The sequence below is a fragment of the Salmo salar genome, chromosome 28 (assembly GCF_965601325.2).
Source record: "Salmo salar chromosome 28, fSalSal1, whole genome shotgun sequence".
Classification (NCBI taxonomy): Eukaryota; Metazoa; Chordata; class Actinopteri; order Salmoniformes; family Salmonidae; genus Salmo; species Salmo salar.
In genome coordinates, this window is record NC_138318.1 from 20,830,062 (window position 1) to 20,844,854 (window position 14,793).

Sequence of the window (14,793 nt, forward strand, 5' to 3'; positions counted from 1 at the left end):
AGGTTAATCAGGTTAGTAACCATTCGTTTAATCATACTGACGGCTGTGATTCAGCTGGAGGATACTGGTTGCGTGCCAACAAACACACAGAGCTCTATTGCTGCTCCACTCCAACACCCCCACATCCTGTTTCTCTTTCTCACCTCTCTCTCTCTCACGTCTTTCACTGCTCCCCTTGTCAGCCTGAGCAATTATCCAGATCCAGACTTGTTAGTGTTTATGATGGTGTTGATGAGAGGTCTAGCTCTGCTTGTGACATGTCACTACTTGGGGACTGGGGGAGAAGGGGAGGGGATTAGGGGAGGAGAAGAGGAGGAGAGGAGGAGAAGAGAGGAAGAGGGGAGGAAAGGACGAGAAGAGGAGAGGAGGAGAGGAGGGGAAGAGGGGAGGAGAGGAGGAGGAGAGGAGGAGAGGAGGAGAGAAGGAGGAGAGGGGAGGAGGAGAGGAGGATGAGAAGGAGGAGGGGAGGAGGAGATGAGGAGGGTAAGGGGTTGGGAAAGAAGTGCTGCTGCTTTGCTCCTAGATTGGTTTACATTGTGTCACCTACTGATGGTTTATATGCTACTCATCTGAATACATTTTCCAGTGAGACTAAGTGCTTCAGTGGAACAGTGCAGAGGAAAGTACAGTTTTGTTCCACCATGGTGGGTAATTTGGGTTTAGCTTTCCATGTGGAACAATAGCCTGAAGCGATGCAACTCTCCTGAGCAAAGAGGAGCTGTGATTGTTGCCACCTGCTCTTCGGTGTTGGTCTGTGTCCCAAATGGCACCTTATTCCTTATGGGCGCTGGTCAAAAGAAGTGCACTAAATATGGAATATGGTGCCACTTGGGATGCAGAATTGGCCTCCTTACCACAGCATCCATGTTCCACCTGACCCAAACAAGAACACCATCGTTGTCTACCTGTAAGGTCTTGGGCAAGGTTGACTCATCCACACATCCCTAGGCTAGACCTGTACAGTACGTATTCTAGGTGCCCACATGAAAAAATAGTATAGTATACTATAGTATACTTAAGTGTAGTATTCACTGTAGTGTTTTTGCGGAATAAAGTCAGAAAAACGCTACGATGAATACTGGTAGGTAGGACTGGGATCTGAACAGATAGTTTAGAGCTTCTGCTCATTTCTATATCCTGTAGGGTACACAATATATGTATGGTCTATACTTGGCACGTAGTTTCTCACTTATGGGTGTCACAAATTGGGATATGGGGGTAGGGTAATGGGCAGTGTCTATGCAAATTAAATACTGTAATAGCTAAAAAAAGTGTAGTGTTTTTGCGGAGTGTAGTGTTTCTGCAGACATTACTGTATTATTTAAAGTGTTGGGGAAGTAGTGTTTTCAGTAGTGAATTTCTTTTTTTTGCTTTGTACCAGTGTAGCTAACTACTGGAACTACACACTACTTTATTTTGCTTTGTACCAGTGTAGCTAACTACTGGATCTACACACTACCTTTTTTTGCTAAAATAAAATATTGGTGAAGTAAGCAATGTTCTTTCTTTTTTGGCATCAGACCTACCTAATTTTCACTTGAAACATTGTTTTTGTGTTTAATGGGCTAAATTAATTAACACATTCTGTTAACATATGACCCCAAAGTGATCTGTCTTGCAATTTGTAGTCCATGACATTTCAGATTTACATATAACACTTTTTCATGAAGTAGTTTGGATGTATGTAGTGAACTACTTTTTTAATGTAACTTTAGATAAGTAAACTATATTTTTCTTAAGGGTAGTTTTAGTGTAGCTTAACTTCCTTCAGTGTGAAGTAATTTGTAGCTTCCTCAGATTATTTAGTATGTTTTTGCAGACAATACTGTAGTATTTACCATAGTATTCCACAGTATATTACACCATTGTATAGTAAGTTATACACATGTTAGAGGGATACTACAGTGTGTAGTACAGTATAGTACAGTATACTACAGTTTACTGCATAATTCTATAGTAAGTACAGTAGTATTCTATAGTAAGCTGCAGTATTTTTTTATGTGGGATTTCACGGGAAAGTATGATGGGGCGTAAAGAACTCTCCTGGTTTGGAACATAGTTCCAGCATGTCAGCATCCCTGTCAGAACACAGCCAGGTAAACACAGCACCTCTGAAAGGGTAAATAGGGCTCTGTTAAAACATGGAGGTGTTCCATATACACGCATCCACGTGTGCACACGCACACACACGCGTAAATAAACAGTCAGGGAGGTAGAGGTGCATCTCATTAGTCCACACTAGGAACTAGGACACAATGTGTCTCTTTCACAAGGGGTGGGGGTGTGGAAGAGGGGGGCACTTCTGACATCAGGAATAAGACCCACCGCTGTACCCAAACCTCCCACGCTGGTCTGTGTCAACCCACAACCACAAAACAGAATAACATACACACACAAATTCACACCCACACAAAAACACACATTCTCATGTACACACACCCCACACGCTCATGCACGTACACATACACACACACACCTCCCAACCATTGTGGATGACACAGCATGCCCTTGGTCTGCTTCAGACCTCCTCTGACTACCAGTAATGAGACATTTCCCAGAAAGCCTCCATTTTAGAGAAAAGGTACACCACAGGAAAAGTACCACTGATCCAATTGTGCAATGTCTGAGTGCTCTAGGAACAACTATTTACTGTCTGAGTGCACTACTAACAAGTATTTACTAGCATAGTTACTCTAATTGCTAGACAGCTAGGCGAGCACTTTTTGCATTTCATGTGGAGAGAAATACAGATCATTACTTTCTTGTGTGTTCTTTTGATGTGCAAAGATTCCATATTCTAAATGTTTTACATTTTACATTTCATACTCTGACATTGACAATTCCATATTATTTTCATGTTTTCACATTGAAATTCAAAAGATGAACTTAGAAAGTGGTAAAATATATAATTTTTTATTTATTTCTTCATACAAAGAAATAGTATGAATGTTCAGTATTTAATTATCTAGAAACATCTGTTCCATTTTGCTCTTTCACTGTGTAAAATTAATTCATTTGATGTACATGATACCACAAAATACTTGATTTACATGTTCTTTTTCATTTTTATACATACACAATCTGCTAAACGTCTAAGTATTAACCATATTATATGCGGATGGGAATAAGACAAACATCAGTAAGATTTGTAGAGCTCTAAAAGGGTTGAATAAAACTCAACCAGAATGGATGCAGCAGCATGGACCATGACCATGAGTGCACATTTTTAAGATAGAATGTGTCCCAAATGGAACCCTATTCCCTATAAAAGTGCACTACTTTTGACCAGATCCCTAAAGGCCCTGGTCAAAAGTACTGCAGTAAATAGGGAATAGAGTGCCATTTGGGACATAACCCTTTTCTCTTAGTAACATGACCAAGATCAGAATTCCAATGCATTGGGGGAGACCGGAGGCAAATGTAACAGGGGGTAACTGCCCCAGCCTCCCCTAATCCAGCCATTACAGGGAGAAAGATCAACATTATTCACATGGTTTTCCTGCTCTATATGAAGACCATTTTAAATGCTTTCAACAACCATTGCACTATAAGGAGAGAAGGAGAGATTGAGGTGTTGTCCATATAGGCATGATATTTGAAAATAAGAGTCAATTCCTTGGTGGAAAAAATACACTATATGTGAATAAGGGACAGTACAATGTTAGGACAAGCCCTACCATCCACCTACCATAGTATGCTACCATCCACTAGTTTGAGGTAACAACCATGGGCCCTGGTCACAAGTAATACACTATGGGGAGTAGGGTACCATTTGAGAAGCAGAATCAGCCCTCTTATCCTCTAAAGAGCATAGTATGACTTTGAAGTAGACAGTACATGCGAGGGTATGGGCCAGCATGTACATCGCTGAATGATAACGCCAGACTGTCTCTTGCATATCAAGAATTCAGACAGAAAGACAAACAATAACAAAGAAGCATTGAGAAAAACAAAGAACAAAAAAAAGAAAAGCTCAAAAGAAAAGATAGTGACTCAAGCTAGAGTGTAGCCTAGGTAACTTCATATCTGAGCTCCATACTCTGAAAAAGTATTTTTTTTGGCAACAAGTAGGAGCGAATTGAGATCCAATATGAAACTATGAAAGAAACAATGTTAGGATGATGGGTTGAATAAGGCAAACTATATAGACCATAGACATACCATAATGAAGTCTTATCATGACAACAGTGACGTTCTGTATTTTCTTCCGAGGCCATTCCCGCAGAGAGTACTTCAGAAACTCTCCGCCTCCCTTAGATCTGTGTATGTGCCCCAAATGGCACCCTACTCCCTACATAGTCCACTACTTTAGACCAAGGCCCAAAAGTATTGTCATTTGACATCTGGTAAAAAGCAGTGCACTATATAGGGAATAGGGTGCCATTTGGGACGCACTTCAAGATCTGATCTGAGGCCTGACAATCCTGTTTGAGGATGATGTGTTCCAGTGAAGGAGAGCGCTCAGTGGTTTTTCTATCATCTCTATCGTTATGCTCTGTATCAGACAGATGTATAGGCCACTGCTAGCTCCTACCTCAACTCAGGCCAAGAGCTTGCACTGTTTCCCAAATGGCACACTATTTCCTGTATATTGCACCCTATTTCCTGTATATTGCACCCTATTTTCTGTATATTGCATTACTTTTGAGCAAGGGTCACTGCGCTCTGGTCAAAAGCAGTGCACTATATAGGGAATGAGTGTGCCAATTGGGATGCATTCAAGGACTATACTACAGTCCTCCCCTGACCCAGAGTGTCCTCCCCTCTCTGTCTCTTCGACAAATCAAACGTCTCTCAGAGCTAATTTAATTGGGACTTTGTATGACCTTTGGCTCTGAGCCAACAGTGTCTTGTAATGAGAGCAAGAGTATAGCGGAGCGGAGACCTGAATCGATGGGCCTCAGTAACGTTATTCCATTAGCATCATGTCAACATGGAGCCCTATCAAAGTGATGCTGTCAGAAATAGGATTTAGGCCTTTGGTGGATTCATTAGAACAGGCTGTAGGAGCCCTACAAGAAGGAGGCCAGACGTGCCCCTTAAACCATGTCTGACACAATGAGGAGCAATTAGGCCAATTGATCCACCTGTTATTGAATGAAAGGGACATCAGATCAGCTGGTTAGGCCAATGACAGGGCAGGAGATCAGCTGGTTTGACCAATGGGACGGTAGAATAATGGGATGTGGATGGGGGTAACTCACAATATGAAGCACAACATTTTGAATGGATGGAACAGAGACTCATAGGAGTAACTAGACAAGGAGCAATGTGTGGGGGGGTTGATTATGGCTATTGAACGTGAACGTGATTATGAATGTTTAAATCAGAATGCCCATGAATGGGTTTTTCATCACTGTTCTGTGAACACTATACCTGTGAAACGGTGCTTTATCAATATCCTTATATTCATATTTTAGTTACCAATTATTACTTATCTGCATTTTAGCTCTGCTGAGTAGACATGAGGGACCATTTTAACTCTGCTGAGTTGACATGAGGGACCATTTTAACTCTGCTGAGTTGACATGAGGGACCATTTTAACTCTGCTGAGTTGACATGAGGGACCATTTTAACTCTGCTGAGTTGACATGAGGGACCATTCTAACTCTGCTGAGTTGACATGAGGGACCATTTTAACTCTGCTGAGTTGACATGAGGGACCATTAAGGGAAGAATAAAGAAACAAAATAAAATGTGGAATGTAAAAAAAAAAAAAAGGAAATAAATGTGGGCCAGATGCTATGTATGTACAATATGGTTAGGCAGCTTAGTGAATTAATTGCTTAGAAATAAAAATAAATTATTATAAAATAGATTTCTGTACATTTTACATATATATAGCAATATCTCCCATGTCTTTTTTTTGCCATTCATTGAATTACAGAGAGAGAAAAAAACAATGTGTCTTCCAAAATTCACATCCATCAATCCCAACCAAAGTTATGTCCTGTCATCTGGTAGAACTTCATGTTGAAAGGTCTGTAGAAGTCCCGTAGCCTCTGCACCACCTCTGGGTGGATGTTGGGGTGGGTCCGCCCTTTGGTTTTGCCCAGGCAGTGGGGCTTGCTGCTGCCCTCAGCCTTCTTGAGGCAGGGGAAGCCCTTGGTCTGGTTGAAGTAGAAGTGTTTGTCAGTGATGATCCTCTTGAGCCCCAGGAAGTCCTGCACCCGGCCCAGCTCTCCGGCCGGGTCGCTGATCAGACGCTCCCCGCTCACAAACAGGATCTGACCCATGGGGAAGTACTGCAGCCAGTTGTCCAGGTGCTTGGCATAGATGCCGATCTGGATGGCGCTCCAGGACGTGTCGATGAGCCCCGTAGTCCTGTTTTTGAAGGTCAGGCTCTCGAAGGTGGGAATGTCGGGATTCTTAGACAGCGTCTGTGTGTAGTCAGAGATGGCCCTGGTGACGGGGTCCCGCACCACCACAATAAGCTTGGTGTCCCGGGACATGGCGGAGATCCGGGCAGGGGCCTCTCTGGTCACAAAGTAGCTGGGGGTCTTCTCCATGGTGATCTGGCCCTCCAGGGTCTTGGGCATCAGCTCCCTGAGGAGAAGAAAAGAGGACAGTGTCAGAAGAAAATCTATCACTCATGACTCTTAGAACTAGGAACTATTACATTTTTAAAGCAGCCAGAAATACACTTTGCTTGGGGGGGGGCTAGGAGAGAGAGGGAGAAAGAGAGAAAGAGGGGAGGGAGAGAGGGGGATAGGAGAGAGAAAGAAAAAGAGAGAGGGGGAGGGAGAGGGAGAGAGGGGGTAGGAGAGAGAGAGAAAGAGAGAGGGGAGGGAGAGAGGGGGGGTGGTTAGGAGGAGAATCTTGCATAATGTAATCTATCTTGCATAATGTAATCAACCAGATGGAGAGCATTGTGTTCTACAATCAATGAGTCAGTCAGTCAGTTAGTGTAGGCCGCTTGGCCTTATTACAGGGCTCCCAACCTATTACTATAGGCAGCCTTCCAGCATAAACACCACTCACTAAAAACACACACACAGGCTAGAGGCCCTCACATCGCTTGTAGTCATGCAGCTATATTCCTGAGTAAATATCCATCTACAAGAACATTTTGTGTAGTGTAGAATTTACAATCAAATTCTATGAAGAACCATTTTTTCTATTAAACCTGGGCTATTTCATCATCTGATCAACAACACACAGAGAAGCACTGTCTCATCCCTCCTGTCTGTCTGTCTAGCTCTGCCAACCACCCTAATGGTCCAGTGAGGCTGGGCTTAAATCTTAATCCACCCTGCCTCTTTACACCATTAACCGCTTAGGCAGCAAAGCACAGCCTAATTTGCCTTTCACTGATTTAGCTAGAGCTCTCTGTGGCGTGCCCATGGCGGAGTGCTTCAACAATAAGCCCTCGAGCTGTCTGAAAGGAGACTCAACATGTTTCACTTTACCCAATGTTTCTAACAGGACCAGGGCCAGCCTGTACGGCTGTGGTAGAGGGAGTGAGACGTATAAGTTACATACAGAACCTATGATCAAGAGGCATTTGAATGAAAAGTGAACATGCTCTCTGCTGCCAAGATGGTTTCGGGTTTCAGAAATGGTGGACAATCATAGAGAGTGGATTATGGCGAGGCAATAAGAGGGGCTTTGACGGACACCGGGACACGGATCCCCTTTCCCTCCCTGGCAGAGAGCCCCTGGAGCCTCTGGCAGGAAACCCTGTACGTCTCTGATGTCTTCATGTGATTCTGGTTGTGATACTCGCTAGCTGGAGGTGAGGGGTACTATTATAAACCGGAGATTACAGGAACTTGCACTCGTATGTGCTTAGGCACGCTCCTTAACACACACATGCACACACAGCCTTGATACATACAACCCTGCAGGACACATACATATAAATACACACTAGAATACTGATACTATCTTGCTTGAACCCCAGTGCAAACAAGGCAGACAGTTAGTGAGAAAACAAGGAGGAAGATAGTGAGAGAGAGAGAGAGAGAGAGAGAGAGAGAGAGAGAGAGAGAGAGAGAGAGAGAGAGAGAGAGAGAGAGAGAGAGAGAGAGAGAGAGAGATAGATAACCCATGCAGGCAGGAGGCTATCAGGGTGCAGACAGAGATAAGGGTTCCCGTTAGCCTATTGTCCCCTATGTACCAGGCTGTGTTGTTGTGCAGGGCCAGAGTTACACAGCCATTGTAAAATACCCTGTCCCTGCACTGTGTAATCCCACCGTGAGTGTTTACACACCATGTCTGCTGTAAGAGGCACTGGGGCTGCCATATAGACCTAGGCTTACCATTCTTTGTCCAACAGTTCCTTCAGTTCTATGTCCTCCTCAGTTCTGCTCTAGAATCTAGTTCATGTAAAACTACTGCACCTCATGGTTAATTCATTGACATGTACTACTGGCTGGCTCTCCTTTAATGCACTAGTGGTCACGTTTTATAGTGGAAATTGTGAGTAAAAAATCGCTTTCTGGGAGAGGGAAGGAGAGAGAGAAATACAGACAGAGAGAGAGTGAAATAGAAAGAGAAACAGAAAGAGAGAGTGAGAGAGAGAGAGAGAGAGAGGAGAGAGAGAGAGAGAGAGAGTGAGAGTGAGAGAGAGTGAAAATGAGAGAGAGAGAGACAGAGAGAGAGACAGAGAGAGAGAGAGAGAGAGAGAGAGAGAGAGACAGAGAGAGAGAGAGAGAGAGAGAGAGAGAGAGAGAGAGAGAGAGAGAAAATGAGAGAGAGAGAGACAGAGAGAGAGACAGAGAGAGAGAGAGAGAGAAGAGAGAGAGAGAGAGAGAGAGAGAGAGAGACAGAGAGACAGAGAGACAGAGAGACAGAGATGAAATGAAATGAAGGAGAGAAAGCCCAGGGTGATGTGATGTAACTAATGAAATGGTTCATGGACATTTCTTGACAGATATGTATGCGTAGTATCAACAGTCTTTCAAGAGCCAGCCAGTGATCTAATTAGGATCATATCAGCTTGATTGCTGACACAGAAGAGGAGAAGGGAGCAGAGGAAAGAGAACCAAGGCTTCTTCCAAAAGCTCATTAACTGCCTATTGAAATCAAAACAGAGGGATGCACTGAATCTCTCTGCAAGAGCATGACAGATCTCTCCTTAAGCAAAACCATTATTAGATAGAGAAGAAAGGAGTGTAAGCCAAACAGACTGATTATACACACACACACACACAAGCACACACGCATACACACGGAGGCACGCATGCATGAAGAAAGCAGTGCAAGCAAACACATGCACACACACACACGCACAAACATTTGCACACAAACACACGCACGCATGCTAACACACGCAGGCATGCATGTGCGCGTACGTGACTGTGTGTATGCGCGTGTGCTTGTGTGTGTTTGCTTGCGTGTGTGTGTGCTTGTGTGTGTGCAATCTTGTGTGTGTGTGTGTGTGTGTGTGTGTGTGCCTGTGTGTGTGTTTGGATTGCACTCCTTTCTTTGCTCACACACATACTACTGTTTCTTCAAGAGCGTTGATCCCACTTAAAGTGTTTATACAGGCTTCTCGAATGTCTTCAAGGAATATAAACCAAACATGTCAGCCTTAAAATACAAAGCATTAGTCACTAATTCTCTCTAGAAATAATGGTGATACTGCAGGCAACCTTTTTGTATTATGTAGTGCTAACATGCTGCATAAAGTGCCTAGAAGCAAACCAACACAGAACCAGCACACAGCTCTCGTTCTAATCCGATTTCTAAGTGACAATGGGGCCTGGCGATAGGGAGGGATAGGGAGGGAGATCGAGGTAGAATGTGCATGCTGATAGATTATGGTGATCCTAGCTCAGGGAATCCCTCTTGTGAATCAAGTGTAGGGGGTTGGGATGGAGGGAGGGAGAGGGTAAAAGGAGGGTAGAGCTGGACAGAGAGAGAGGGAGCGGGAAGACGAGACCCTCTAAACAGACCTGCCAAATCCACCACAAGAGAAGAAGAGATGGCCTTCAATAAAAACCTCCCCCTCTGACTTTACCCACTTCTCTCTGAGAAGAGTGCCAAAGAAGCAGAAAAGGGAGGGAGTAGAATAAAAGAGAAGAGGAGGAGGGGGCTCAGTTCAGTGGGAAGAGTAGGTCCTGGGAGGAACAATGCCTATTATGCTCTGTTTTGATTTATGAGGTAGTGCTTTTAAAGGTTCTGTCAGCAAACAGGCAATTCTGTGACAACGAGACCCTCTTTTTCCCTGCTTTCCTTTCAAATCGAGAGCATTGTCCTTTGGCGGCGGGGTGAACGAGGCAGTGGCCGGGCCATCGGGGGTAAGGACTGGGGTAAGGGTGGAGGGGTGAGATGGGGGGCTGGGTGCCTATTGAGGACTGATTGGAAGCACTTCTCGATCACTCTCAGCTTTGAGTGAGAGGAGCTTTTGGAGAGCTCTAGAGTGGAACGTGTGCCTAGAGATTGTCCCCTGGAACACTCAGCTGCCCCCCCTAAAGACTCCAGAGGTTCCACGAGCTCTAGGGTCCTTCCACTGCCTCCGCTTCTCTCTGCTCAATGACACATGGGACAAATGTCTTCACTCTAAGAAACCAACATCCATCTACGCTGTTGGTTCCTTACAATACATGACGACTTAAAGATGCACTCCAGGATCTTAAGCACAACACATTCGTAACATACAGTACGAATTTGCTTCGTAACATACCATACAAATAAAAAGAAACATATCATACGAAATGAATGACGTAGTACACAATTTGATGACTACTGGCTTTCAAAACTACTGGCTGAAATTATGCAAAAGTTTGAGAGTGCATTATGATATTCCAAAAATATTAGATATCTTAAAATTGCATGACAGACATTTTCCATTAGGGTGAACTGCCCTTGCTCTTCACATCGGAACACACAACAAAACGTCAGGTTTATATGGGTTTTCTCTTCTAGAACAGAGGATGTTCAAAAGCAGGACTTTACTAAGCATTTCAGCTGCTGGTTCAACTCCTTTCTCTCTTTCTTTCTCTCTCCCCCTCTCTTTTTCTCCCCTCTCTCTATCTCTCCCCTCTCTCTATCTCTCCCCTTTCTCTCTCTCTCTGTCCTCCGTCGAAGGGTTTTCTTTCCAAGTTGAAAGGGACGCCAAAAACAGCGATAAGACACAAAGCAGAAGCCCTCTTTGCATGCCAACTTCAAACGGGGGACTGGAGTGGCCCTGTGGCCTGTGTTTAACGGCCCACATCCCATCATAGATACAGTAAATACACTCGCACGCACGCACGCACGCACGCACGCACGCACACACACACACACACACACACACACACACACACACACACACACACACACACACACACACACACACACACACACACACACACACACACACACACACAGAGAGATAAACGCAGACAAGACAGAGGTTATTTCTGTCTCTCTATCTTCTGTCATGTTTGATTGGACGATAAGAGGCTGCCTCTGTTTCCATTGAAAGAGTGCATCTGTAACAGCCGTAACAAAATGACCACCGGTTTGTTCAAAGACAGAAGAGGGAAAAGTTGCCTAGTTATGGTGTTCCCTATTTGGTGTCTATATGATCCAGGTGGCATTGGTTGTATGCCACTGCATGTAAAGTCTATGTTACTCAAGGTGTCTGTCCCTTGTAGGATCATTTGTGTGAAGGCAAATCAAGAGAGATTGTTCTCGTCCACTAGGGACAGGAGAGACTGATGCACACCTTAAGTTGTTGATTAGACCTACTCCCCATAGAGATAACACCAACACAAGACACACAGAAACAGCTAAGGCTCTAAGTAGCTGTAGAGATGTTGAAATTAATCCGAAGACCCGCAGTCAAAACAAATCAAAGCTAATCGCCCAATCATTTCCAGACTTTGAGTACTAACGCTAGGGGATAGCTAAAACCAAAGACAGTCTCCTCTCCATGTGATTCACCTCAAGATGGCTCACCAACGCTGAGTCACCTATCCAGGCTGTATCACATCCGGCCGTGACTGGGAGTCCCATAGGGTGGTACACAATTGGTCCAGTGTCGTCCGGGTTTGGTCGGGGTAGGCCGTCATTGTAAATAAGAATTTGTTCTTAACTGACTTGCCTAGTTAAAAAAAATATATATATATATATATATATACATTTTTTTTTTTTAACTAGGCAAGTCAGTTAAGAACAAATTCTTATAATATAATTATAATTATTCTTAGAATTCTACTGTTGCAGCTTATCAGGTGAAAAACTTCTGCCCATTTAGAGCACTGAGTCGTCCCAGTTGGTAATACTTCATTGTAATGCTTTCTGAACTTATTAAAGACTTCCTGGATAGCCACTACAAACACTTACCTCCTCTCCCAACTCCCAATACTGTATAGGCTATTGATCAGGAGCAGTTCCCAAACCCCTCAGAGACCAGCCTGGAGATCTGAGAGAAGCTAAGTGACACTTCACAGGAGGAGACAGGGAGAGATGGAGGAAATGAAGGAAAGAAGCACTGAAAGACTCTCTTTCTTCTCTTCCAACCTCTCACCCAAGGTCTTCAGATGAACAGGAGTAGAGGAGAGATGTGGCTACAAAGTCGTCGGCTAAAAAAAAGACTCTTCTGCGGTGTAAGATAGACATCTTGAGGCCCACTTGTTCCTTGACTGGCCACAAAGTTTGGAGGTTTAACCCCTGTTCTAGACAAGTGGCTGACTAGCAATTAAGTCTGGGCTCAAAGTGGTCTATTGAGACCTCTATTGGAGCCCCCTATCTGTTCTGAATGCATAAGAGATACTCATTCAGCATAGTTAGACTGCTTGTTTTCATAAACACCATTTATCAATGCATGGATGACGAAGGATCCCTTCAACAATGGAAAGTATATTTTATTCCACCGGTTTTTGTAAGTGTAATGTGAACAAATTCAACAGTTTGTGAATCTCTGACTGGTAAATAAGCACATTATTAAGCCTCTATCGGGTGCTGAATGTAATGTACTACAGTCTGTTTGTAATTGTCCAGCAGGAGAAGCTCGTCTGTCTATGAAATGGGATTGAAATATAAACACACACACCCACACTGTGGATGCCACAGACTGAGCAGACAGGCAGGCATGCACAACACTCCTGGCCCACTACATACATATTCCCAAAGCAGTGTTGAGACACACACACAGAAGCCAGACGTTATGAAATATACCCCACTGAGCCCAGAGTATTTAACCGCAGAGCAAGGCTATGGCTATAAATTCAAAATAATAAAGTGACGGTTTATGGCAGAGGCACTAGATCCATACTGAAAGAGTCAGAGGAGAGGAGAGGAGAGGGGTGGATGGTAGGTTCTGGTATGTGGCCACTTAGAGTTTCCTGACAGCTCATTTCCTGTATGAAAAGATCCAGGGATCTCCTCTTAACCTAAGGGCCAGGAGTGAATGTGCATGTGTGCATTCTCTTGATTATTCACGTGTGTGTGTGTGTGTGTGTGTGTGTTGTCTCTATTTGTGACTGTTTGTTAGTAAATATCTCATGCTGACTGTGTGATGAATCCTATTTGATACTAAAGGACCATTAAGCCTTGAGAAGAAGCCCCTCTTCAGATTGTCAGTGTGCTTTCCATCCAGGCCTGGATTTACACATTAATAGACCTCACTGAATAAATGGTGCTACTGGATCCCTGTAAGATGTCGGGTTGGATACACACATACACACACACAAACACACAGGCACACACACTGATGGAGGGTGGAAGCCCCTGGAAGAGACCGTCTGAGCTGTCTACTGAAGAGGGGAGATGAATAATGTAGATAGGCGAATCGTCCCAGACACACTGACCTGGCTGGCTGAGCCCAGCCTCTCTCAACCCTCTATCGTCTTTCAGGAGACAGACTCTCAGAGCATCCTATTTAAATAATATCATTTTGGCTTCAACGTTAACAAACAGTTTACCTAAATGGCCCCATACATCACTGGACTCACTGGGAGAAATATGCCAACGAAGTTGCAATCTTATAAAAAATGTTTTACTGCTAGTGTCTGTGTGAGTTTGGCCCGACCCTGCGGTTTGGTTTGGTCCAACTCCATGGTTTTAGTTTAGGCTAAGGACCAGCCTAGTTCTTGGAGGGAACATCGGACACCAGCAGAGAAGAGTAAATAAACAGAAACTAAACGACCCATACAGAGTTGGGGATTGTATGTCAGGCAAAGTGTCAAAAAGACACGCCAACACTGTACTGCTGTAACCGCCAGCTTCAGATACTTGGTTGAGTTCCAAATGGCACCCTATTCCCTTTATAATGCACCTCTTTTGATCATGGACTGCTCAGAAGCAGTGCACTATAAAGGGAATAGGGTGCCATTTGGAATCTCTGTTTTTGAACTGAAAACACTTAAATGAGGTTAGAGTGCTCCAGAAACCTCTCTCACAACCACAGTGGTTCCTTTGTGATGGGTTACCATCCCCGCAGCATGACACACACAAATCACTCAATTCTATAACTCACGATTTGCTACACGGTCTGTTTTGGGTTTATTTGTTGCTATTCAGTACCTCTGAAAGGACAAATAACAGTGAGAATGTGACATATTTTTGCTCGGAGGGCCCGCATCGAGGTACATGCCTGTGGCCATGCAGGCTGAGCAGAATTACTGAGTGTTAATAACAAGACCATGGTGCAAGGAGAGGCAGCTCTCCATGTGGTATAAATAAAACAGTTAGGATGGTGGGGGAACAGGGTGGCGGGGGGTGGGGGAACAGGGTGGCGGGGGGTAGAAAGTGCTGCCTTCACTTCCTCCTCTCATGCTTTACACATTCTGCCCACCGTGGTTATGTACCAATTGGCATTCTATTTCCTATGTAGGGCACTTCTTTTGATAGGTAGTGCA

General features: G+C 44.1%; 1 protein-coding gene across 1 annotated transcript in view; it reads right to left on the minus strand.

The window, feature by feature from the left end:
• Window positions 1-2,897: 2,897 nt before the first annotated feature.
• The window catches only part of hs3st3b1b (heparan sulfate (glucosamine) 3-O-sulfotransferase 3B1b), a 29,533-nt gene continuing 17,637 nt past the window's right edge, over window positions 2,898-14,793 (minus strand). Inside the window, exon 2 of the mRNA XM_014179835.3 lies at window positions 2,898-6,547. Within this exon, the coding sequence (XP_014035310.1) occupies window positions 5,929-6,547 (619 nt within the window). The 3' untranslated portion in view covers window positions 2,898-5,928. The remainder of the gene's footprint in view (window positions 6,548-14,793) is intronic.